The sequence below is a fragment of the Xiphophorus maculatus genome, chromosome 10 (assembly GCF_002775205.1).
Source record: "Xiphophorus maculatus strain JP 163 A chromosome 10, X_maculatus-5.0-male, whole genome shotgun sequence".
Taxonomy (NCBI): domain Eukaryota; kingdom Metazoa; phylum Chordata; class Actinopteri; order Cyprinodontiformes; family Poeciliidae; genus Xiphophorus; species Xiphophorus maculatus.
In genome coordinates, this window is record NC_036452.1 from 25,023,678 (window position 1) to 25,048,446 (window position 24,769).

Sequence of the window (24,769 nt, forward strand, 5' to 3'; positions counted from 1 at the left end):
GCATTTAAACTGCTAGGTTTTTAAGCTTAGTAGTAGTGTCACATCAAATTTGTTTAATGCCAACTTTGACTTGCACTGACAGTTTAATATTATGTTACACTTTCAAAAAATTGCAAAAGGTTTGCTCAAAAGATAATTTAACATTAGCTCATTCCCTCTGAATGTTAATTAACATGGGTCGTAATAATTCTTACAGTTCCAAAAATAGTTCTTTAGCAAAACCCTTTAAACTACTACTTATAGACATTTCACAGTATGTATATTCAATGTAACAAACATGCCTGAACATTATTTTTTTCAAAAACAATGCATTACAACTTCAATTTTAAATTTATCACTAAACACACATGTACAGTATTGAAGGTGGTGCAGAGCCTGATCCAGACTATTGTGTGCCTCACACAACCCTGGCTGTGTTGTGCAACTGTATCACATGGTTATGTGCTTTTGCTATGTCTTTCTTCTGGAACATAGAAACCAACCAAAGTCACAAAAGTGTGTGCAAGCTTTCTAAAATCGACATGCTGTTCACAACATCACCAGACAATGTGCAGAAACAGGTTTTGAAGAACTGATATATTTTTAACTGCAAGTCTGATGACAATGTCATGATCTTTGCCAATGCTTATAGAAAGGTTGAATGAAAACCAGTGATACCAGAATTTCCTGTTGTATTATGTTTTGGGCCTACTGCAGAATGTTGTAGGATGGTGAACAAACCCTAACGTATTTCATTAAGTTATTGTGAAAATTGTTTGAATCATGAAAAACAATACAAAACAATAAACATAAACTAAAGAAATGAAAAAAAATTGCCTCTTTATCACCTCCACAATGGCAAAAGGTGATCCTCCAGGTGAACTGTGATCATTTTCCTTATTTTCTATTCTTTCAATATTATTTTTGAAAGAATAATATTCTTTCAAAAATAATATTCATACATATATTATATCATACGTAATATCAAATATTACATGTGATATTATATCATATGTAATATTTAGTTCTGTCAATCAATTAAAAAAATTAAATAACACTCTATTGCTGTGATTAATCATGATTAATTGCTATGCTTAACTTTGTAAACTTGAAATGTAAAAATACATATGTAAAAAAATAAACATTTAAGAAAATGTTTTATTGTCTCAAACCAAACATTTCAGTTTTCCAAATTTTTATATTCCAAAAGGTGTAAAAGATAAAATTTTGTTTCAAATGGAATTTAGAGGTGTTAACTATAAACTGGTGCTTCAGTGGAAGGACAATTCTCCATGGCAATAAGTAGACTACATACCACCTTGTTTGTTGTTGTTGTTTTGTTTTCGAATCATTTATTTTGCACTAGAGAGTAATAATAATAGTATTAAAACAACCAAACAGCCTTGCACAGACATTATTTTAAAGTTCTTTTATTTGCTTCTGGTCTTCATAATAGTTTTGCATGAGGATATTTTTCCAGCCTGCTGAACCCCTATATTCCATCTCATTCCCTCAGGTTAGCTGACCAAATGTTCCTGTGGGTTCCTAAATTACAGAGGAAATTCAGAGATGCTCAATATTTTCAATTCCGGGCCCAAACTAGAACAAGCTGTGTCTGCTCATAAGACAAACTCCTTCAGTTTTTAAATCATACATGAAAGCACACTTTCCCTCTCTGAATTTTCAACAATGAAAAATAATATGTATTCTTTATAAAGTGCTTTTAAAGTGGTATAAATTTGGTATGGTATGATTTGAATGCTATTTCAAATTTGGGAGAACACAAGATACTACTGACACTGACCTGACAGGCTCAAATGGCTTGGGTTCTGGTTGTGGTCGACTGTTGAACTGTTTAATGATTTCCCTGATGTTGGAGGTTGGTTCAGGCTGGAGCTTTGTGACTGGACTGGGGGTAGGTTCTTTAGGGGGGTCTGGTTCCTCATTTGGAGGTCTGGGAGGACGCCTTCCTGTGGGAGATGAGAAAATGACACAAACACTTCTTTTTTTTTTAAAGGTTTTATTGGCTCTAGTGGCCTTTACTTGATAGTTAATTGACAGGAAAGTGGGTAACGAGAGAAGACATGCAGCAAAGATCGTCAGGCCGGGAATCGAACCTGCAACAGCCGCTTCGAGGATTAAGGCCTCCTTTTGTGAGCTGTGCTTAACCCCTGCGCCACCACAGCACATCCCAACACAAACACTTCTAAAAACATTGTAAACACATAGCAGAGGCTGGAAGCTGCTGGAAACCTGACATATTTTGAAGTCCATATTTTACTTTTGAGGGTATTTCTACCTTTCAGTGATGTGAACATCAAATACATAGAGGTAAAAATGATATCAAAAGGTCTTCTACCAAGGTTTTCAAACTCTCCAAATCCTTCTATGCAGATTTCTTTTCATTTGAGCAACTCATGTCCTTCACCTTGCAGTAATGTAAATGTTTTGGAGTGGCCCAGCCAAAGCTCAAACTTTAGTCTAATAGAGAATTCATTAAATTTCTGAAATGTGGGATCTGAAATGTTCTCTGAGTGGTTAGTGTTTTCTCCCAGGTTCCAGCAGAGGGCTTTCACAGACTTCCAGGTCAGCAGTGATCAACAGCAGTAGTTTGCTGCCACTCCTTCGTTCCTTGAGTGTTGAGCCTTGTGGTAAAAGCCCCCTGCATTTCCTAGTTGCTTTGTTGACATATTGTGAAACATTGGCTGACTTCCTATTCCTATTTAGGAACATCTCAAGTTGGATTCCCCTGAGCTACACCATCAACACTGATGTGTTGGATTTCAGCTATTACATGCATTGTAGATGAACTGTCACAACTAGCTGTTACATGTACAACTCCAGTTGAGCCAATTGCAGTCGAGGACATTCAAATTGCTCAACAAGAAGATCAAGTTACACAACGAGTAATCACATTAAAGCAGAAAAATGAGAAACTTAAATACAGGGATAAGGTAAAAGAGCCAACTGAAGTAAAATGACTTCTGAGAGAATGGTCTCATCTTTACCTGGACAAAGATGGAGTTTTACGACAAAAGACAAAAACTGTAATTCCTGCTAAGCTGAAGGCACTGATTTATCAGCAACTCCATGAAGAAATGGGTCATTTAAGAGCGGACGGAATGACCTCATTGGCCAGAGAGAGGTTCTTTTGGCCAAAAATGCAAGAGGAGATTTAACATGTTACAAGAGTTTGGACTGCTTGAAACAAAAAAAACCTAACCAAAAAACTAAAACCCCACTACAAACAAATGGTTTTTCAGTCGAACCTGAATTGAACTGAATTTGTTTAATCTGTTTTTCTATCACGGTTTAGAACTCAGGTTACCAGGGTGCACCCAAAAGATTTAAAACTGAGAACTAGCATTTGGCCAAGTATTATTATATTTTATGTATTTCATTGTGTGTAATTTTATTTTTAGAATTGTGAGTCTTGTACAACTTTTTGTTAATCCTATGGTGTAATTCACTAAAGCCAGTTTGTTGTTTAAATTCATTTAATTACCTTTGCATCTCATTTAAACATAAAACCGTGCTCAGATAGCCAAACCTACTGTCCCATTGATTTAATACACTGCCTGGCCAAAAAAAAAAGTCACCACCTGAATTTAACTAAGCAAATAGGTACAAGCCTCCTATTGGATAAGTACTGCAAAGGCGATTATCTTTCAGCTGGCAACAAGTTATTTAACCCCAGCTGATGCAATGAGTAACTCCTCATTTCTTAAACAACCATGGCAAAAGACACATCCTGTGGTCGTGGAAAAGACGTTAGTCTGTTTAAGAAGGGTCAAATCATTGGCATGCATCAAGCAGAGAAAACATCTAAGGAGATTGCAGAAACTACTAGAATTGGGTTAAGAACTGTCCAACGCATCATTAAAAACTGGAAGGATGGTGGGGAACCATCGTCTTCCAGGAAGAAATGTGGTCGGAAAAAAATCCTGAATGATCGTGATCGGCGATTACTTAAACATTTGGTCAAATCAAATCGAAGAAAAACAACAGCAGAACTCAGGAGTATGTTTAATTGTGAACGAAAAAGCATTTCCACACGCACAATGCAAAGGGAACTCAAGGGGTTGGGATTTGAACAGCTGTGTAGCCGTAAGAAAACCTCTAATCAGTAAGGCTAACCAGAAAAAAAGGCTTCAGTTTGCTAGGGAGCATAAAGATTGGACTCTGGAGGAATGGAAGAGGGTCATGTGGTCTGATGAGTCCAGATTTACCCTGTTCCAGAGTGATGGGCGCATCAGGGTAAGAAGAGAGGCAGGTGAAGTGATGCACCCATCATGCCTAGTGCCTACTGTACAAGCCTGTGGGGGCAGTGCTATGATCTGGGGTTGCTGCAGTTGGTCAGGTCTAGGTTCAGCAACATTGTGTGCCCAAAGAATGAGGTCAGCTGACTACCTGAATATACTGAATGACCAGGTTATTCCATCAATGGATTTTGTCTTCCCAAATGGAACGGGCATATTCCAAGATGACAATGCCAGGATTCATCAGGCTCACATTGTGAAAGAGTGGTTCAGGGAGCATGAGACATCTTTTTCACATATGGATTGGCCACCACAGAGTCCAGACCTTAACCCCATTGAGAATCTTTGGGATGTGCTGGAGAAGGCTTTGCGCAGTGGTCAGACTCTCCCATCATCAATACAAGATCTTGGTGAAAGATTAATGAAACACTGGATGGAAATAAATCTTGTGACACTGCAGAAGCTCATTGAAACAATGCCACAGCGAATGCGGGCTGTAATCAAAGCTAAAGGCGGTCCAACAAAATATTAGAGTGTGACCATTTTTTGGTGGCGACTTTTTTTTTGGCCAGGCAGTGTATATTTAATAATCTTCACTACTGTGTTACACAGTGTTAATTTTTATTTATTAGTTGTACTACTTGATTTAGTGCTGTTTACTTAAAACAAATGAGGCTTAACTACTCACTAATCTTAAGCTTACTGTCAGGACTCTGGGTTTTTGGGTTTGGTTTTGCTTTTGCATCATTATTCTTTGAGTTACCTTAGGTTCTGTTATTCTTGTATGCCTGAGTCTATGTCTAGCTTTCTTTAGTGATTATAGTTAGATTGTTTTTTTTATTAAATCCTTCTAGTTATTTCTTATATCAGCCTCCCTGTGGAGTTTCTAATAATGTTTATTTCATCACCCTAGGTTCAGTTATTCTTACATGTCTGAGTTTTCTTTAGTAATCCTAGTTAGCTTACTTCTTAAGTCCTTCTAGCTCCCCCTGCAGTATTTCTAGTTTTCTTATTTTGTCACTTTAGGTTTAGAAAGTATTTTTGTCTGCATTCATGCCCATCTTCTTTAGTAATTCTAGTTAGGTTATTTCTTTGTTTAGTCTCTCTGGCTACTCTAGCTCTATGTTCCTTAGTTCTTATTACTGTTAGATCAGCCTGGTTTCTGATTAGGTTTGTTTGTTTTTCCCTCATGTCTTTTTCTCTTCTAGTTTATCAGGTTTTCTTTAGTCTTAGTGTTTATTTAGTATTATTAGTATTTTCAGCTCCCTAGTATTTACTCCCTGTTGTTTTCCCCAGCATATCTCCTTAGCTTCCCTGTGCCACCTACTCACACCTGCAATCAGTTATCTCATCTAGTTAAGTCCATTGTTCCATTTACTACCTCCCAGATTAGTACCTGTGATCAGGTAGCGATCACAGGTTTCACTACCTGTGATACTCTCTATCACAGTCATAACTTGCCGTCTTGTTACCCTGCTCGTCTCTATGCTCTTCACCTCCCCTGTACTCCTTAGAATCTCCTTGTGTCTCAGTTTTGGATTTGTTTTGGATTGTTTTGTGTTCCCTTGGATGTTCATTTTTTGTAAGTTGAACTCTGATTTTGTTCATTAAATTTTCAAAACCACATCTTTACCTGCTGCTTTTGGGTCCGCCACACAACATCATGACACTTACTTTGCTTAATTTTTTGAGGTAATGAGTTAGCATAATTCTATTAAGTAAGGTGAACTAATTAGATTGTACATTGTACCAGGAGCTATTCTCTTCAAATGTCTACACCACTTTCATGGACAACTCAAAATATCTTAAAATGTCCCACAGTTAATATTTAAACATCTTTATAATTTCCTTACCGTTAGGCTTTGGTGGTGGAGGTGGAGGTGAGGGGCTTGGTAAAGGACGTGTCTGCTGATTTTGTTTGGGTGGATCAGGAGGAGCTGATTGTCGCTTCGAGTTTCTTTTGTCCCGTTTTGATTTACCACCTAGAGGGGGTAAAAGAAAAACTTATTCACTGAACCTTGACGTAGCCTGAAAAAAGGTGATTTAAGTCTATTCACCAATATTTTGGAAGAAATCCCTCTTTTCTCTAAAAGATTGTAGGTCATCTGGCTCTGCCAGCTCCACATTTTCTTCTGGCTATGAAAGCAAATTGGCAGGATGGTGTCACTTTACAACTGAAGAAATAATAGTTTCATGGGTCATTATTCTTAGTCACAAGAAAAAAAGATCAGGGCATATTAAAAATAAAATTTATAATAAAGTTTTTATCTTTTCTCTCCATTGGCATGTCTAGCTGACTTCCAAAACTACTTAATTTAATTAAAATATATATTGTTGCATTGACGGATTCTCTCACTTTCCATATTCTGTTGTTATGAGCACCTTTAAAGTAAACTACAAAATCTCTAGGATAACCTATTTGACAAGAATGTCAATAAATGGATAGTCCACAATTTTACTGTGGATCTTTTAATTAACTTGTCAAGATGGATGTAGAAAAATACAGAGAGGAAAAAGGATCAGTTAGAAATACCTCAGATTCAGATTGCTTGGAGGCTTGTTTATGTGCAGATGCTTTGAGCTTTGACCGTTGGGGTGAGGGACTTCGAGAGGAAGATGAGTGCTGGCGTTCTCTGGAGCGGCGTGATGACTCACGTCTAAACTGTCTGTCTTTCTCATCTCTTTGTTTCTCCTTCTTAGCTTTCTGTTCCTTCTTCTGCCGTTCTTCAGCCTGTTGCTGAGACAAAGTCATTGCCTGCAAGGTCATCTGCTGGGCCTGAAATGAGAAGATTGACAATCCAAAGTAAGAACATAGAGCAAATAAATTGTAGTTTGTCTTGATTAAAAAACTTTGATGGAAGTCACCATGAGTAAGGCCTGTTGGTTAATGAGAGCTTGCTGAGTTGCTGCCATCTGCATGGGGTCACTCACAGTGGGAGCCTGAGGCACCATTAAAGCTGTGAAAGAATAATTTTAATTAACAAGGGGATACATATTACAACTGATTACTCAAAAAACCTTAAAATATTAATTCGGAATCAGCTAACACAATGGACAGTAGATGATACAAGTGTCACATTTGACTTGGTGGGGGCTCAGTATCAAATTGTTCCTGAGTCCTACCAGCAGGAAATATTATTCTTCCTGTTCTCAGTGAAGGTGGAAGCTTTTCTCTTTGTTCTCTCCCTACCTGGAACCTTTCTTTGCATATCCTCCAAACTTCAAATTGATCAAATTTTCTTGACTAAAAGACTGGGCAAAGGAGAGAGCCCTCTCGCCCTGATGGGACACATGCTGGCAGATACATTGTGGATTTTTGGGGGAAGTGGAAGATAATGTGTCTGCCCATTTTGTCCATTGAGGATGTGGAAGATTTGTACTTATTTGGATTTTCGATAACAGGATTTCTGATGTGACATTCCACATCCCAAGAGCCAGCTTCTGCAATCGAGGATCAGATTGTCAGGCCCCCCTCCCTCAGCCACCACCCAGCCCACACTGCACCCGACCTCTTTGGCCCCTCTCACAGGTGGTGGGCCCATGGGAGCGGGGACCCATGTCTCCTCTTTGGGCTGAGCCTGGCCACCAAGCGCTCGCCATCGTGCCCCCCCTCCAGGCCTGGGTCCAGAGTGGGACCCCGGTGATCTGTGTCCAGGGCAAGGGAACACCAGAACACCAAAGTTCTCATCCATCAAAGGGGTCTTCGGGCTGCACTTTGTCTGGTCCCTCATCTAGGACCTGTCTGTCTTGGGTGACCCTACCAGGGGCATAAAGCCCAAGACAACAGAGCTCCTAGGATCATTGGGACAGTCAAACCTCCACCATGATGGCAGCCCAAGGGTAGAGTTCCTTCTCCAGGTCAGGGGGCGGGGGTATCCTGCCCCAAGTGGAGGAGTTTAAGTATCTTGGGATCTTGTTCACGAATGAGGGGAGAAGGGAGCGGGAGATCGACAGGTGGATTGGTCTGCAGTGAAGCGGGTGGGTCATGACTGAAAGAACGAGGCCATGACGGATACAAGCGGCCAAAATGGGTTTTCTCCGTAGGGTGTCTGGACTCTCCCTTAGAGATAGGGTGAGAAGCTCGGTCATCCGGGAAGGATTCACAGTAGAGCCGCTGCTCCTTCACATCGAGAGGAGCCAGTTGAGGTGGCTCGGGCATCTGGTAAGAATGCCTCCTGGACGCCTCCCTGGTGAGGTGTTCTGGGCAAGTCCCACTGGGAGGAGACCCCAGGGAAGACCCAGGACATGCTGGAGGAACTATGTTTCTCGGCTGGCCTGGGAACTCCTTGGGATTCCCCCAGAGGAACTGGAACAAGTTGCTGGGGAGAGGGATGTCTGGGCCTTCCTTCTTAAGCTGCTAGACCCGCAACCCAACCCCGGATAAGCAGAAGAAAATGAATGAAGGAATGGATGGATGGATGGATGGATGGATGGATGGATGGATGGATGGATGGATGGATGGATTTCTGATGTTTGGAGTTCAAGTTCCAATATGCTAGTTGCCTAGCATATTGAAAATTTTGGAAGGTGTCAGCAGCTGTTATGCCTGACAGCTGCCTGGCCAAGATGAAGTGTGAAGGATTAGGCTGACTGGTGAGCGCTCAGATCAATATGCTATGCCACCAGAGCCTCATGCTGGATGATTCTTGCAGAGAGTCAAAGGCCAGTTGCGGACCCCAGAGCTTGCTGGTTGAATGAATTGGAGCATACAGAACTTGCCAGTTCGGTCCAGCGGGAATGATCACACTAATCTGGATGATTGGAATCACCGCTGGGATGAACCGGCCATATTTTAGGGCAGTCAGAAAGTTATGGCTCCCCTGAGTCAGCCCTGGATGGCTGGCTTTCTAAAATTCTCCTGGATGATACATAAACAAGATACTCTTTCCATCCTCACCCCATGACATCTGTGTAGCTGTACCAGACTGTACTCAAGGTCAAATGATAAACTCCACCATATATCAGAGACAATGGCTGGGGCCAGCTGTCTCGCTCAGGAACTAATGCTTCCTGCACTCTCACACTGACTTTCATTCTTCATGGTTAGAAACACACACCCCTCAAACTCACTGCCTTTGCTGGCTCCACTCCTGTATCTACATGTTGCCTCTTTTTTTTTTTTTACACAGGCTTTTTTTTTTTTTTGCAACCTCACACTCTGCCCTTACTGCTGAGACAGTGTGCAAGTTATTTTTTTCCTCCTCAATAAACCTCATATTTTTATTTTTCTGATCTAGTTAAAAGGATAGTGCCTCTATGGCTGCAGCCCCAGTATTGCTATTTCTGTAATATTTGTTTGTGTTTTGTTGTTTTGATGGGTTGTACTGGAATGTAAATTTCCAGATGGAAATTCACATTCCCTCTGGGATTAATAAAGTATATTTAATCCAATTCAGTTCAAGTATAGAACAGATTTACCTGGCATATTTGGCATCATGGCAGCTGGACCATAACTGGGAATTGCAGGGTTTACTGGTGCAACTAAAACACAGTGTGCATTAATATAGAAAGTGAGGGAGAAAACAAAGATCTTTTCAGACATTTTATTTTAATAAAGACCATACAATGAGAAAAGGGTGATCTGCAGGGAAAAATTAGTATTCATATTAAAAATAACATGCTGCTTTTAAGTTTTTCTGTGATACAGAAGATAGATGACAATTAAATGTAACAAAACACATGATTTATACTATATTTACTTGAGACACAATCAGGGCATATTAATGCATCTTTAGCCACACAGTACTGTGTCTTCTCTTTTGTCTAGTGGTATGCATCTTGATTGCTTGTAAAGCTTTATGCAGAGCTGTTATGTTAATCTTGTGCTACTAAAATGCTGTGCAATGACAATAAATCTAATCTAATCTCTAGTCCACTCATTGTGAGACTACTAGCACCAATTGGCTAAACCTCTGTTGAATTAGGTTAGTCACTTTAAATGGGCTGAATATTTATACAAGTTATTCTATGTTAAATGCATACAAAAATTGTCATTTTGCAAAAATCAATTTTCACTTTGATATAGGATTTGTTTCAAATCCCTTTGTCAAAAAGCTAAAGTTTGTTGATCTTGATTGATTTTTATAAACAATTAAATATGTAAACTATCTAAGAGGATTAATACTTTTCAGGAACTATACTTGGCAGTTCTTGCAGAACTTGGTCTGTTGCTGCTATCAGAGACATCAATCAGGTTTATTTGTATAGCACATTTTAGCAACAAAGCAGTTCATCTTTACATCATGAAAACACAAAAATATAAAGTCATAAAAAATATCAACATTAGTGTGTTACTCAAAAAGAAACCATTAACAAGCATTTTGTCATTCTTTTGTCATTGCCATCATTAAATTCATCAGCGCACATCAAATATGTTCAATGTTCCAGTAACTATGGGTCAAAATCTATTCTAAACAGGTTGGTTTTTAGTCTGAAATTAAAGGATTTTCAGCGTGTTTTAGCTGTTTTGCAGTTTTCTGGAAGTTTGTTCCAGATTTGTGGTGCATAGAAGCTGAATGCTGCTCCTCATGTTTGGTTCTGGTTCTAGGGATGCAGAGTAAAACCTGAACCAGAAGACCTGAGAGGTCTGGAAGGTAGATATTGTGGTTTTTAGCCAGTCAGTGACTTATAAATTACCAGCAGTATTTTAAAGTCTATTCTCTCAGTGTAAGGACTTTAGAACTGTGTGATGTGCTCTATCTTCCTGGTTTTAGTGAGAATGTGAGTTGCAGTGTTCTGGATCAGCTGCAGCTGGAGGACTTTCAGGCAGACCTGTGAAGACACTATTGCAGTAATCGATGCGACTAAAGATAAACGAATGGATAAGTTTCTCTAGATCTTGTTTAGACATTAGTTCTCTAATCCTGCACATGTGATAGAAAGGATGGATGGATGGATGGATGGATGGATGGACGGACGGATGGATGGATGCTTTCTATCAGGTGATAGAAAGCTGGCTTTGTAACTCTCTTTATGTTCCTCTGAAGGTTCAGGTCAGAGTCCATCACTATAACCATATTTTGGGCCTGATCTCTAGTTTCCAGCTGTAATAACTGAAGCTGTGTGTTGACTCTAGATCGTTCCTCTTTAGGTCCAAGGATAATAACTTCAGTTTTGTTTCAGTTTAGCTGGAGAAAGTTATGACACATCCACACATTTATCTGTTCTAAGCATCTGTTTAGTGCTTGGATGGGTTCAGAATCACCTGGTGACATTGTAATGTAGAGCTGTGTAACATTTGTGTAATGACGGTATCTAATCTTATTTCCTGTTATAACCTCAGCTAATGAGAGTTTATACAGTAAATATGTAATAAGAGGGGCCCTAGAATTGAACATTGGGGTATTCTACATGTGACTTCTGTCTGCTTCAATGAGAAGTTATATAAGATTTGAACCAGTTGAGTTCTGGACTGGAGAGTCCTACCAAACTCTCCAGCAGTTTTAGTAATATGTCATAATCAACAGTGTCAAAAGCCGCACTGAGGTCCAACAGAACCAACACCGTGGTTGTTCCAAAGTCTGTATTTATATGGATGTCATTGAACACTTTAACCTGGGTAGGCTCACTACTATGGTAACCATAGAAATTAAACTGAAAGACATCAAAGTTTTGGTCGGTCATTTTTAGAAAGAAATTTAACTGATAAAACTGCTTTTTCAATAATGTTGCTGATGAATAGATGGTTGGAGATTGTACTGTAATTCCTGTATTTGTCCAAATTGTTCTATTTTTTTAATAGTAGTTTGATAACTGCTGGTTTTAAAGCCTGGGGAAAAACACCTGATGAGAGGGATGAACTTACTACTAAAATCAGATCAGATGCAATGACAGGCAGAACTTTCTTAAGGAAAATTGTGGGTATGATATCATGACAGCAGGAAAAAGAGCTTAGCTGATTTATAATTTCTTCAAAGCTTTTATATTTGAGTAGCTGAAATTTTGTCATTTTCTCTGCATTTGATATGCTTGGGCATAGCATTGATAGTGGATTTGATATGGGGAATGCTTTAGTGAAGCCTCCAAACGAAATTCAAGAAGGTCTGGCTCAGGTCTTGAGCTCAGAATAGACACGTCTCTTCCTCACCAGTAACAAAAATGTATCTGCTCCTAGAAAATTCAGATCATCACAGGGCATAATCTGAATATATGGAAATTCATTTCTGCCACTCTGATGAGAAAATAAAAACCTTGTATCTCATTGTTGACTAAACTATTTCATAATAATTGTATAGTAATCTTAGAAATATGACTTAGCCATCCTAAATAATAACATATTGTAATGGTGCAGTGCAAGGTTGAAGAGCAAGTTAGCATAGAGTTAACTTCTTTGAGTTGAAGTAGTACTATACAGGGCGCCCCCTTGTGGTGCTACCTAATTATAAAACCAAGAGTTACTTTGACAATGACTTTTGACAATGACTTAAAATAATAATCTTATTTTTCACTGCCAAAGCTGATTCTCTTTTTGACGTGAGATTCTTCCAAATCTCTCAAAATTAGAAGAATCATAAAACTATTTCTGATGTAATGTTCAATGGTGTTAGAAACATCCATTTCTTTCTGTCAAGCCTAACTTGCCTCATCCTCAGAAAGTCAGGGAGCCAATTAAAGTTATCTCACAATAATTACATAGTTCATTATTATGACTTAGCTATCTCATCTCATAATGAAATACAAGTTGTTGTTTTTTTCATCAGAATGCTGTAATGGGCTTCATACCAACAAGTGTGCATGGGCCAAAGTTATGAAAGTGGATTGAACTTCAAAGTAAGTTTCGGTTATCCTTATGTGATATTACATTACTCTAAATTAAGCTGTCACATTATCTTTTCCTAATCTCTGTGGACCCCTGTTTATTTTTAGTGTTTTTAACATTTACATTTCTTTACTCACAAATTTTTCAGACAATGCAATGCACTTTTTCTTTGCTGAAAAATTTACATGTTGGTCAAAATATTGAACCTAATATTGCTTCTGCCTGGTGTGTGCAAGCTACTGGTGTAAGAACCGAACAACGCTCCAATACATATTACAGGAATTGATTTCAAGCACCAAACTGATCCAAACAAGTAATGATGTTATAATAAAAATCTGCGATATAGATAAAAACATATTTACAATTTCAAATTTTAATTATCTGTATTTATTTGCTCTAACCCAGAAAATAACCTTTGTAAAATAAAACTGGGACTGTGCTGACAATGTCAATATGTAACATGCAGGAGCTGTAATAACAATAAGTGCTTTTTAAAAAGCCAAATGGATAAATGTACATAAAATAAACCATTTAGTCTCCAGAGGTTGAATCAAAATTTAAAAGGTTTTTTTAGCTATAAAAAAATATCAGTTTAATGCTTATTAAACCGTGGAAAAGAAATGGTTTAAATATATCAATCTGAAAGTCAGAAAATGTTGGATATTAAACTGTCCAATCAGCAATATGCTTATCCTTCTAATATTTCTTCCACAATTTCAACTAAAAATATGGCTTTGCTTGCCTTGTCAATGTTGTTAACATTTTACTTCCTCATTTTTTTACTTTAATTTATGAGAGGAATAACATAATAATATTCTAGTTTGTATTTTATTTTATATCTTGTTTATTTTGAAAGTTTAATGGTAAACTTTTTCCTTTCTGAATAGAACACCTATGTTTTGGTGTTTGGAAAAGACTTTGAGCTCATCAGCAAAGTACCAGTGGAAACATGCAGAAAGACAGTCAGCATTTTCAGAAGTGCTTGTTTACTATGATAAGAAATATTGTTTCATTCATCATTGTGTTTTACCAAAAAATGTCATGCAGGAATTTATTTATGAGACTGCAGAACAAGGAAAACAGTCTATGAAAGATGGGTGAAATTGAATCAAGGGCTTGCTGCCAATTTGGTCCTATTAAAGATCAGTTTATGGTTCCAATTTTATGCATAAGTTGTGAAGGAGCTGAGTGTTGTGGCTCTATACCTCATAAAAACTTTGAGTCAACAGTGTAAAGCATCCTTAATAATTATCCATGATACAGTATCGACATAATTGATAAAATATATATATCAGAGAGCAATATCATCCTAATCACTTACCCATGGGATAGGTTGGCATTGTCATAGGCATCCCTGAAAAACAAAGTATCCATTTCTCATTTAGCAACATTTATCTCAAACTCAATGTAAAATAACTACAATTCTCTTAATGAAAAGTCAACTAGTTATTTCCATTTCCAACGATGAATTCTATTAGTCAATTGATCAATCCTCAATCTGTCTCCTCACTGATTTTCTAGTCTCCATTCTTTTAGTTGGCCTATCTTGACTATATAGTTTAAAAGCCGCTCTGTCAACAAATCAATCTCATATTTTTGGCCAAGAAAGTTTTATAAGTTTTAATTCAAAATTTAATCTCAAATAATGATACAACATAATTATGATGTAAAATAATATTTCATGCAAACTCACTCATTTGAGTACATACATTAAGACATGCCTAAAATATTGACTATAAATTGAAAAATTGACATTTCAAAGTATCTAATGAATTGCATACATTTATTATGATACAGATGGTCTGTGCGATGTGTAATTACAAAAAATACTTTACCTCCTCCAAACATCCCAGGCTGCATAGGTCCAATCCCCCCTTTTCCTCTCATCCTGCGGTTTAACATGGCTACTCTATCCATTTCCTACACATGAACACATTCAGTTTAATGTTTTAATGTTAAAGTTGTAACAGGGTGGAAACTCTAAAAAAAATCACAAATGAGGAGGAGCAGAGTGGCAGGGAAACCTAAATAATACAAAGAGTTGACATGCAGCAGGATTGAGTGAGCCACAATAAGCACACTATAAGCTTGCCTTCAGCTAATTAGGAAGAAAGAGTGAAGACGTCACTAACCGCAGGTCCTTGGTCTAGCACAGAATCAAATAAGTCATCAACATAGGTCTCCATCTGTCTGCTCCGCCCTGCAGACGACATACATTACTTTGATTCATTTTTATATATTAGTATATTGCTTAATTAGATTTGTTTAGATGTTTGGACCACAATGCCCTGTTGAGACCTACTGTTAACATGTGTTCTGGTTAATTCAGATGTACATACAGTACGTAACAAGATTCCTCCTGCAATAGGGTCTTTTTCCTTTTTACTGTCACTACATGAATATTGGTATGGAGGGCTACATATGAGCAAATGCAACTGATCAATGTTGCAAATGTACATTCAGTGATGGTGACTGGTATAAAGCCAGCTGGATTTCTTTTAGAAAACCAATTTGAATAATAAACTGAATTTTTCACCATTGTTATAATGGCATGTATTAAACTTAAATGTTTGCAAATGACTTTGGATCTGTCCAAATGATTGGACCAAATTGACCATAGAATTCTTTTGTAAAGTACCTTGAGATGACATTTGTTGTAATTTGGTGATATGTAAATGAAATGCACTGAATTGAACTGAAAATAAATATGTCTGTGTGACTTTAAAGAGATAAGAATTAAAGTACAGTCACTAAAAACAGTTTACTATCTACCTCTGTCACAGAACAAATAAAAATATATATATTTAATTCAATGCAATTTTGATTTGTGAAGAAACAGACATAATTTTAATTTAATTTAATTCTATGCATCCATCTTTCTGTCTGTCTATCCGTCCATAGGAAGCACATGTACCAGCCTGTTGTAGATTTCTAACTGAGCATCTGCATTAATCAGAATATTTTGAAAAGCCTTTGGCATGATATTCGCAATGTTTGATCCAGGATGTATGGTTTGTATTCTACTAAATTTAAAGAGATGTACATTGAATCCTGATTTTGAAGAAAGTAAAGCAAACTCAAATAAACATTCTTTTTCCACAATTCTTCAGCCATTTAATAAAAATACATTTTGGTATTCTTGGATCTAAAAAGGACAAGTTTAGACTATAGAGAGTGATATCTGGATCTCTCTATTTAGGCTGCTGTCTTCACAGCCTGGCTCCACATGGACAGACAGACAGATAAATGGAAATAGATTGCAAATACAATTCCTAAATGGATTTGGGAAATCGAATGGGAAGCTATGTACACTTATTTTTTTTAATTAAGGAACAGAATCTGTGTGAATAGTTTATATTTACAGAATGGCATTTATTACAACTTTTTATTTTTGTCCCCAAGTATCTATTCAATTCAGTTTATTAATATAACACTGATTTGCAACAATTTTCTCAAGGCACTTTACAAAAAATATGCCATTAGATGCCATCACATGGATCTGAAAGTGATGAAATTAGGATGTGTAAATATGTTGGCAATTAACACTTACGATCTTCTGGATAGTCTCTTCCCCAAAGGTTTCCGTCAAAGGGTGGCAGTCTGGGAGCTTGGGTGGAAGGTGCTGGTGGGATGAAATCATCAAAATCAGCAAAAGGAATTCTGAAACGAGACAGACACAGAAGAAAACATTTAAAGAACACTGTTAAAATGTACAGTTAATCAAGGCAAATTGCTAAGTAGACTAACTCTGATTTTGCTCAATGGGGGGATTGCATTACTATAAAAATTCAATGTAATTTGGTTTCCCTTGTTTTATTTTTTTCTCTTTGATATTTTATGACCAAATTAACCTGACTGTAGTTTACAAAGCCATTCAATAAGTTAGAATGTTATTTAAGTGTTAATTTATCTAAGTAACTCAGTTCACTGAATGAAGCAAATATGATTGTCAAAGCCTTTATTTCAGTTAATTATGATAATGTTCTGCTTACAGCTAATTAACAATTTAAGATAATATTAAATCAGAAAAATAAAAAAAAACTTTTTAATACAGATATGTGAGCTAAATAAACGTGTTTAATACTTGCTTAAAGGTTGTCATCTTCAAAAGGTACTGCTAGATATGAAATGAACTTGTTTGTCCTATAAGGGACAAAGGAAATAAAGAAAAGTTCTGAAAATAACAGTGCTTCACACTGTTTTTACCTCTCTCCTTGGTTGCTAAATAAGTAGTCAGACTGCATGGAGGAGGGTGTCCCTGGTGCTATGGGAACTTCAGCTTCAGCTTCAGCTCCAGCCAGCAGGTCCATGACAAAGTCTGAGCCTGCAAGGTCTGACCACCCTTCATCTGTAGCAAGAGAAACTGACCAACCTTGCACAGCCTCGGTCACCCCTCTTAAGTTACAACACCATACAGAGAGAGGGAAAATCAAGAAAGAATAAAATACAGAACAATGCAAAATAAGACAATTTTTATAAATATGTTTTAAGAATAACATGGCTACCTGTAATAAAGAAGCCAAGAGGCCAGCTGCTCTCCTGTGGTCCATGACTCCACTTCAGTTGTCAATATCTCATCTGATGTCAGAGGAGACTTTGTTTTAAATTGATACTTCCTGTTTAAGTCCTGCTTAGATTTTTTTAATCTTACCATTGAAAGTGTTTACTTCCAGAAGCATTGTTCCTTTCCTCTGATTGGATGTCCACTCCAGTTGTGTGGGTGGATAAATGCGGGCAGTGGGGCCTGGGAGCTGCAGAGAGGTCAGCAGCTTGTGTTGGCATAGTGAACGATACTCTGCTGGACCATGGTCAGATACATACCTACAAGGAAATAGGCACACATTTAAAGAAAGCAGTATAAAAAAGCAATCTAGTATCTGACACAGACTATAGCACATTAGGAAGATTTTCACCAGATATCGGAGATCAAACAAGACAAATATAAGATGTTTTACGTACAGGTGTGTCTATTGCAAAGATATGTTAGCTTATGTTAATAGACTGTATAAACAGGTTGTCTCCTTAGAATTGCATGCTCTCCACCTCTTTTTCAACTTTTCCTTATTTTGAATTTTGCCTGCATCTTAGACCTTTTCAATCTAGTGTAACTTGTTTTTCATTGTCAAAGTTTTGAAGATGCTGGGATTTATGCTGCAGATGCCTCTTCCCTTGTTGTGGCAAACAATTATTATAATTAAAATGCTATGCGCCAGCCATAGTATTTTAATTAAAGTAAATATAAATAAATAAGACTGCATTATTATGTTGCAACAAAGAAAATAAACAAACAATTCTGGTTAGTCTGCATGACAAAACAGTCCATTTTTCTTTTGTTTGGTTGGTTTTAATTGATAATCAAAAATAGAAAAATTAAAAATGACTTATTTCATATGAGATTCCAAAAATGCAATACATCAATGTCTTTGCATTTTTGACTTTTTCCTTACATCAAAAATCAAACATTTATAAAATGCCCCACAAACTCGTTTGATTTTGATATTTGTTTTGTGCATTCTCCTGTGAGTGTGTTGATGACGAGACACTTTTGAGAAAGCACATTCTGAGGAATGTAATCCCACTGCCCATCATTCATTCAGAATCTTGCTGACTTCTGATCGCTTTAATTTAAGAATTGCTCCCTGATTGTCTCCTGATTTCAAAACTTTGGCTGAACTGGCCATACTATTTCATTCATTGCTTATTCGTAGCTATTGGGGCTACAGCCTGTGGTGTTTGTTGGTGTGGAGAAAAAGTGGCACTGGATGTGGATGGATGTTCAGTTTTTGAATGGAATAGAAGCATTATCATTTTAATAAATAACATTTAAAAGTAGATTATGACAGGAAATTTTTGACCTATCTGTCAAAATGAGAGACAACATAAAAGCAGATCATCTGAAGTGTAGCACCTACTTGAGCAACGCTTTGTCCAGTGTTGGTGAGGGTGTGAAAGCACTCAGGCAGCAGGCCAGCAGGAGCCATCCCCTCAGACTGTCCTGTTCCTCCTTTTTGTCCAATGTGTAGTACACTAACTGAACAAGGATCTCATCCCTCAAGGCCGGCTGTTTTTGGCCTCTCTCCACTATATAGTTACCTAATATCTGCTCCTGCCAGATGGTAATATCTGATTCAGCTAAAAATCGCAAGATCTGGAGAGGGATGCAAAATGGCAAAGATGGATTGATGGGATGACAGTTGACAGCATACAAAAAGTGAGAACATCCAAGCATCCTCATACCAGTTTGTTGATCTCCAAGGCTACTCTGGAATATTCAGGTTCCAAAGGCATGAGAGGTCTCTGGAGTGGGTATCCCTGAGGCTGGCTCCATGTGTCCTGAGGGCAAAATACAGTGAAAAAATCTAGTCGAATACGTTAAATGTATATTTTTCATCCTGGGAACATGTCTGCATGTATTTTCTATGTATTTATTCTCAACTTTCACCCCTTAAAATCTGATGACATTTTTTTACCACCATCAGAATCAACAATATGAACACTCAGGAGACTGTTCACAATGTTTTTTTGTTTTCTAAGAAAGTAGAGATTTTTATTAAAGCCTAAGATTCAGTCTTTCCTATGAAGTACTGTACAACTCTCCCAAATAGCTGTGCCATCATTATTAGTAAAACCTTTCTTGTTGTAGACATGCTTAGTTCTGATCTGTACCTAACCCTGCGCAGACCATATTTGTACAAATATGCTTAAGCAAGGGAGATTTTCTTTTATTTAAAAGCAGAATTGGGAAGAAGAGCAGTGCAATACTCTAACTTATGTCCTCAGTAGAAGATTTCAGACCTATTGGTTTTTCTGATCCATATGATCTTGAGAAGCATTGCAAAATCTAGGTTCATTTTTATGTTACATAGTAAGGCAAGAAGAAGAGGAGGAATTAAGAACGTTATAAGTGTAATTAGTGGGAACAAACCTTTAATATGGACTTGGCAAAGCGAGAGAATGGGTATCTGTCAATGTCCTGAGGAAGGCTCAGCTTATGTTTTGCCTTCACCTGTGGAGGTGCAACTTCTGTAATCTGTGATCCATGGTGGCCCCCTAGTGGAAAAACACAGCATCAGAATCACAAGCCTATTTGTTATATAAAAATAAACTCTTCAAATGGTTAGAATTACTTAAAGAAGATATGCAGAATGCATTAGGTTTGACCCAGTGTTGCAAATCTGGATGTACAGGCAAAATTCTCAGTGGACCAACTGTGTTTTTCCAGCCCATAGAGGGTTTAAACCAGTGAAGGCAGGCCACACTGTTGCACACAGAGGCCCAGCCAAAGATGGTGTTAATGTATGTCATGTGACCCAAATCAGCCTATCATGCAGGGGCAGACTTACAATTGCCAAAAGAGCCTCTAGCTGTAAACGATCGCTATGTTACTGAGAGAATCCTAAGTAGATGGATTTAGAAAACAGATGTACCACAGAGAAAGAAATACTAAAAGGAAAAACACTGGGAAATGAAATTAACTAATGTAGTAATTTCTTACTCATTATGCAAATACGTACTGTACAAATACCATGCTACCATGTCACTGAAATTAGATGCTTTTTTGGCCACATGGACTCTTTAGCAGCCTTTGAAATCAAGACCTGAGGGATACTAAGTAGGGTCACCATATTTTACTTTGGGAAAACCCGGACAACCTCAAGCAGGGGAGGGAGGGGTGAAACCAGAACACCTTGGGCGGGATAGGGAGGGGGGTGCTGCCCGCACTGACGCGGCTCAGGGATTACGTGACACGCAGCGCCGTGCGCAGTGCCCTACAATGCACTGTAAGCTATGTAATGTGTTTTGAGGCAGTTGACCAAAATCCCGGACGATTTTTAAATTCCCCCCGGACATCTTTTTAGGTCTGAAAAGTAGGACATGTCCGGGAAAAAGAGGACGTCTGGTCACCCTAATACTAAGGCTCTCTCTACTCTAGCCTGGAGTACTTCTTTTCTCTCTCTGTCCAAATATGAAGTGAGGATTTTTAAAATCTCTTCAAACTCTTTTGATAATAGAGTTTAATATCAGAAATGGCCATTATTACAGTAAACAATTATAGGGCTCTGACTGTATTTTACTGTGTACTCACATGTTTAAGTAGTAAAAAGTAATAATTCCAGCCATACTATTTGTTCAGATTTTAATAACATCAGTGAATCTTTAAAGGAATAAGAGAACAAACTGAGCAAACGTAGAAAAATTAATAAAGAGACAAGAAACAATCTAAATACAGTATGTAATGGTAAGAATCTTCACTTAAGATTTTCTGATTAATAGGATCACCAAGCCAGATCCCTTGCTTGGTGTGATTTCTTGTGATATTATATGAACCCTACACAACTCTTGCACAATGTTGTTCAAAATCAGTTTTCGAATAGCTTTTTTCAAAACTTACCCGTTGCACTGCGGAGTCTGGCGGACAGCTCAGCAGGTATCTCTAACATCCCTACATCCTAAACAAAATATAATGTCTTTTTATCAAAGTTAAAAATAAAAAACTTGAAGAAATAAGTAAAGCAGAGAAATAATTTGCTCCTATTATCCTCTTACCATCTCTGATGAGATGAGCTTTGTCTTCTTAGCAGTTTTAACTTTGTTCTTCTTGTGTAATTCCTGAAATCAACAAGCATGAATCCTCAATTTGTAATCCTGAATCCTAATCCTTGTTTAATGTTCTTCATCTCAGACTTGCTGCTAACCCACTGCAGGACTCCTTATGTGTGGGATTGTATTGTTTGCGTACTTTTAGTGATCTTTGTCCCCAATCACTGTCCGAGGAGTGTTTTCTATCATACCTATTCTTAGGTACAGGTCCTGTTATATACTTCTGTTACACCCATAAAGCTTTGGTCCCTCCTCACGCAGTAAGCCACACAGTTCCAAAAGTTCAGCAATGCTGTCATTTTATCAGAACGTTTACAAGTGACAGAAAGAACACTATACAATGTGTGAGGGTAGCTCCAGCAAATATCAATATTGGTTTTATCCAGAGTTTACAGTGTTGATACCTTTTCGAATACGTTCGAAAAAGTACAAACTTTACTTTGTACAAAGTACAACAGCAGTGTTTTTACTGCTGTTAATATCGATGCATAATTCAGTATTTGCATAGTCTAACATAAAATTCTGAAAAGATTAAAACATGGATGTGTGCTCCTATTGATGAAGAAACAAATATTATATAATGTTTCCACTAAGCGAACACAAAGATTGCATAAGATTGCTTTGTTATTTCTGAGGTTGCTTTCAGAAAAACAACACATTATCAAACCAAAACCATGTTTTATCAACATAAGCAGACAAACTGATTGTCAGGTTCTAATATTATAATATTGGAAAGGAAGAATAATTCAGAAAGAAGAGAGAACACTAAGAAAGAAAAAAAGGACAAAAGCAATTATAAAATAATTACATCAATTATAATATAATAAGGATCATGTAAAATCTACTATACAAAAGTTATTTTTCATAACTTTTTGAATAAATTGTGTAATTCTTGTAAATAATCTACAAATTAAAAACTTTTTATCCCTATTAATCGATCCATTGCTTATATTAAGCTGCCTCTTATTGATAATTTATGGGTTTATTATTATTATCATCACTATTATTACTTGTTTTAATTTCTTCACACGCTGACAATATCATTCAGTTCATCATAATTGCTTACACATTCTTTCACACACACCCTGGCTCCAGAATGTGGCCCGGTAACCCGCCTCTGAGTGAGGGAACACTGTCTCCAATGGCTGTATTCATCATAAGAGGCGTTTTTGCTGCACATTGTCTGATCCCTCATCTGTCTGCCTCGGGTGACTCTACCAGGGGCACGTAGCCCCTGACAGCATAGCTCCTAGGATCACTGGGACATTCAAACCCCTCCACCACGATAAGGTGGCAGCCCGTGGAGAGGCAATAAAAGATGTTGCATATTGTAATTAAATCTGCTTTGTTAGCTTCACATCAGATCCACCAAATTTCTTCAAGATTAATTCTAGAATTACCATATCAAAACTGATCTTTCATTTTGCTATACATTGGTAAACTCCATTAAAACATATCTAAACTAACTGCATTATGAGTTGTCAAAGGGCAGCATTCACCCCTTAAAACATGTCAAGAAAGCATCTCACTATTCTGTGGTGGAGAACAATGGGTCAAAATAGCTGCTTCTGTCTCACTGCAATCTGAAGAAATAAAGACTTGCATGGCATAAGACTCAGTAGGGACAGAAAATACAGTTTTCTTCAAACAAATTATCCAAATCAAGAAAATTGTCGTTATTTGTCCTAAAACTTGGCGACACATGTTCTTAATCATTTTTAAATTATGTATGCATTATTCATATTAGGTGTAAAGTCTGTAAAGCCTGTATAAAACTGGACCAAAAATATAGCAACACCATTTATTTCTACTAGAGACAAAAAACCATAAATAACACTCCGAAATCAACAAAGCACTGTTATTATAAGAACATTTTGAGATGTAACACCCTCAAATGACATTAGTGAATGCTGTCGCCAAAGATCACGTTACTGAGCTTCAAGAGCTGACTAAAGCTCTTAGCTCAGAGTTCAAGTCTCATAAAACAATAAGGGAAACCTCAAAACCTGACTGGTAAAACTGAAGCCAAATGACATATGGTTAAAGATATTAACCTCATTTAGCTACTTAAAACACAATGAAACAGATTTAGAGGATGTATCAAACCTTGATGAGAAGAGATAAAAAGAGTCACAGAGAGAAAGGAAATCCTTTCCAGTGTCTTGAAATCTGATTAAGACAAGTCTCTTCCTTATGAACCTTGAGTGTATAGAGTAAAATTGCTGAAATAAAATTAAAAAAAACATCCTGAAAATATTTCATGTGCATATCAATGACAAAACAAAGAATAAAGCACCCTACCTGGTGAAACTGTGAAGTCAGACGCCATATGGGCAGGTTTTAAAGAACAGAAGGAGAGAGGCAGTGCTGCTTCAAATTTCACCATGGCAGGTTAAAGTCCAAGATGAGAGTGTAACCGAGTGTGTAGTCAGGGTGTGTATGCACACACAGGTAACATGATTAATGTAAGATAAGAATGATAGTTAAAAGAAATAGATTAGTTTTTAAAAGGAAGTTGTTACCAAAGATTAAACATATGAGTTTAACACACCCTGATGGAAAAACCCTTCATGTGTTTTTCCATCAAAATATTCATATTCAAAATATGAATATGTTAATCATATTTTACTAGAATAAATAAAGATTTTTAAAAAAATTAAAAATAAATAAAAATTTAAAAAATATCTATTTTTTACAAAGTTTCACCCAGACTATTCAAATCTTAACCAGAAAGAGCAAAATGACAAGACCTATTGATAAAACACAAAATCTCCAATCTAATTATTGTTAAAAAGCAGTTAAAACCTACACACTATACACTGTGTTACCTAATATAAGATCTTTAACAGATAAATTATTTTTTATAAATGACTTTATTGTCAAACAGAAACTAAATCTTGTGTTTTAACTGAAACAGTAGAGAACCATGTTTCAGTTAAAAGTAACGAAAGCTGCCCCACCCAGCTTTAATTTTGCGAGTGTAGAATAAACAAAAAGAGGGGTGGAGTTGCCTTTTTATGAGGAACTGCAGTTCAGCAAAAGATCATTTGGAAACTTAAATTAATTTGAATGTGTTGCTGTCCAGTCCAAATCTTACATTTGTGGAATATTTGCCATTTATAGAACTCCGAAAAATCCACGTAGTTTTCTATTCAGGTTTTATAAATTACAC

The 24,769-nt window shown here is 37.1% G+C and overlaps 1 protein-coding gene across 1 annotated transcript in view; it reads right to left on the reverse strand.

The window, feature by feature from the left end:
• The window catches only part of myo15b (myosin XVB), an 87,509-nt gene that overhangs the window by 30,069 nt on the left and 32,671 nt on the right, over positions 1 to 24,769 (reverse strand). The window contains exons 19-36 of the mRNA XM_023340548.1: positions 21,544 to 21,606; positions 21,389 to 21,446; positions 19,922 to 20,046; positions 19,234 to 19,329; positions 18,909 to 19,144; positions 17,648 to 17,817; positions 17,502 to 17,574; positions 17,203 to 17,391; positions 16,547 to 16,656; positions 15,129 to 15,196; positions 14,832 to 14,916; positions 14,318 to 14,350; positions 9,657 to 9,719; positions 7,104 to 7,195; positions 6,772 to 7,014; positions 6,296 to 6,374; positions 6,092 to 6,220; positions 1,784 to 1,949 (exon numbers count right to left, since the gene is read on the reverse strand). Of these exons, the coding sequence (XP_023196316.1) occupies positions 1,784 to 1,949; positions 6,092 to 6,220; positions 6,296 to 6,374; positions 6,772 to 7,014; positions 7,104 to 7,195; positions 9,657 to 9,719; positions 14,318 to 14,350; positions 14,832 to 14,916; positions 15,129 to 15,196; positions 16,547 to 16,656; positions 17,203 to 17,391; positions 17,502 to 17,574; positions 17,648 to 17,817; positions 18,909 to 19,144; positions 19,234 to 19,329; positions 19,922 to 20,046; positions 21,389 to 21,446; positions 21,544 to 21,606 (2,078 nt within the window). The remainder of the gene's footprint in view (positions 1 to 1,783; positions 1,950 to 6,091; positions 6,221 to 6,295; positions 6,375 to 6,771; positions 7,015 to 7,103; positions 7,196 to 9,656; positions 9,720 to 14,317; positions 14,351 to 14,831; positions 14,917 to 15,128; positions 15,197 to 16,546; positions 16,657 to 17,202; positions 17,392 to 17,501; positions 17,575 to 17,647; positions 17,818 to 18,908; positions 19,145 to 19,233; positions 19,330 to 19,921; positions 20,047 to 21,388; positions 21,447 to 21,543; positions 21,607 to 24,769) is intronic.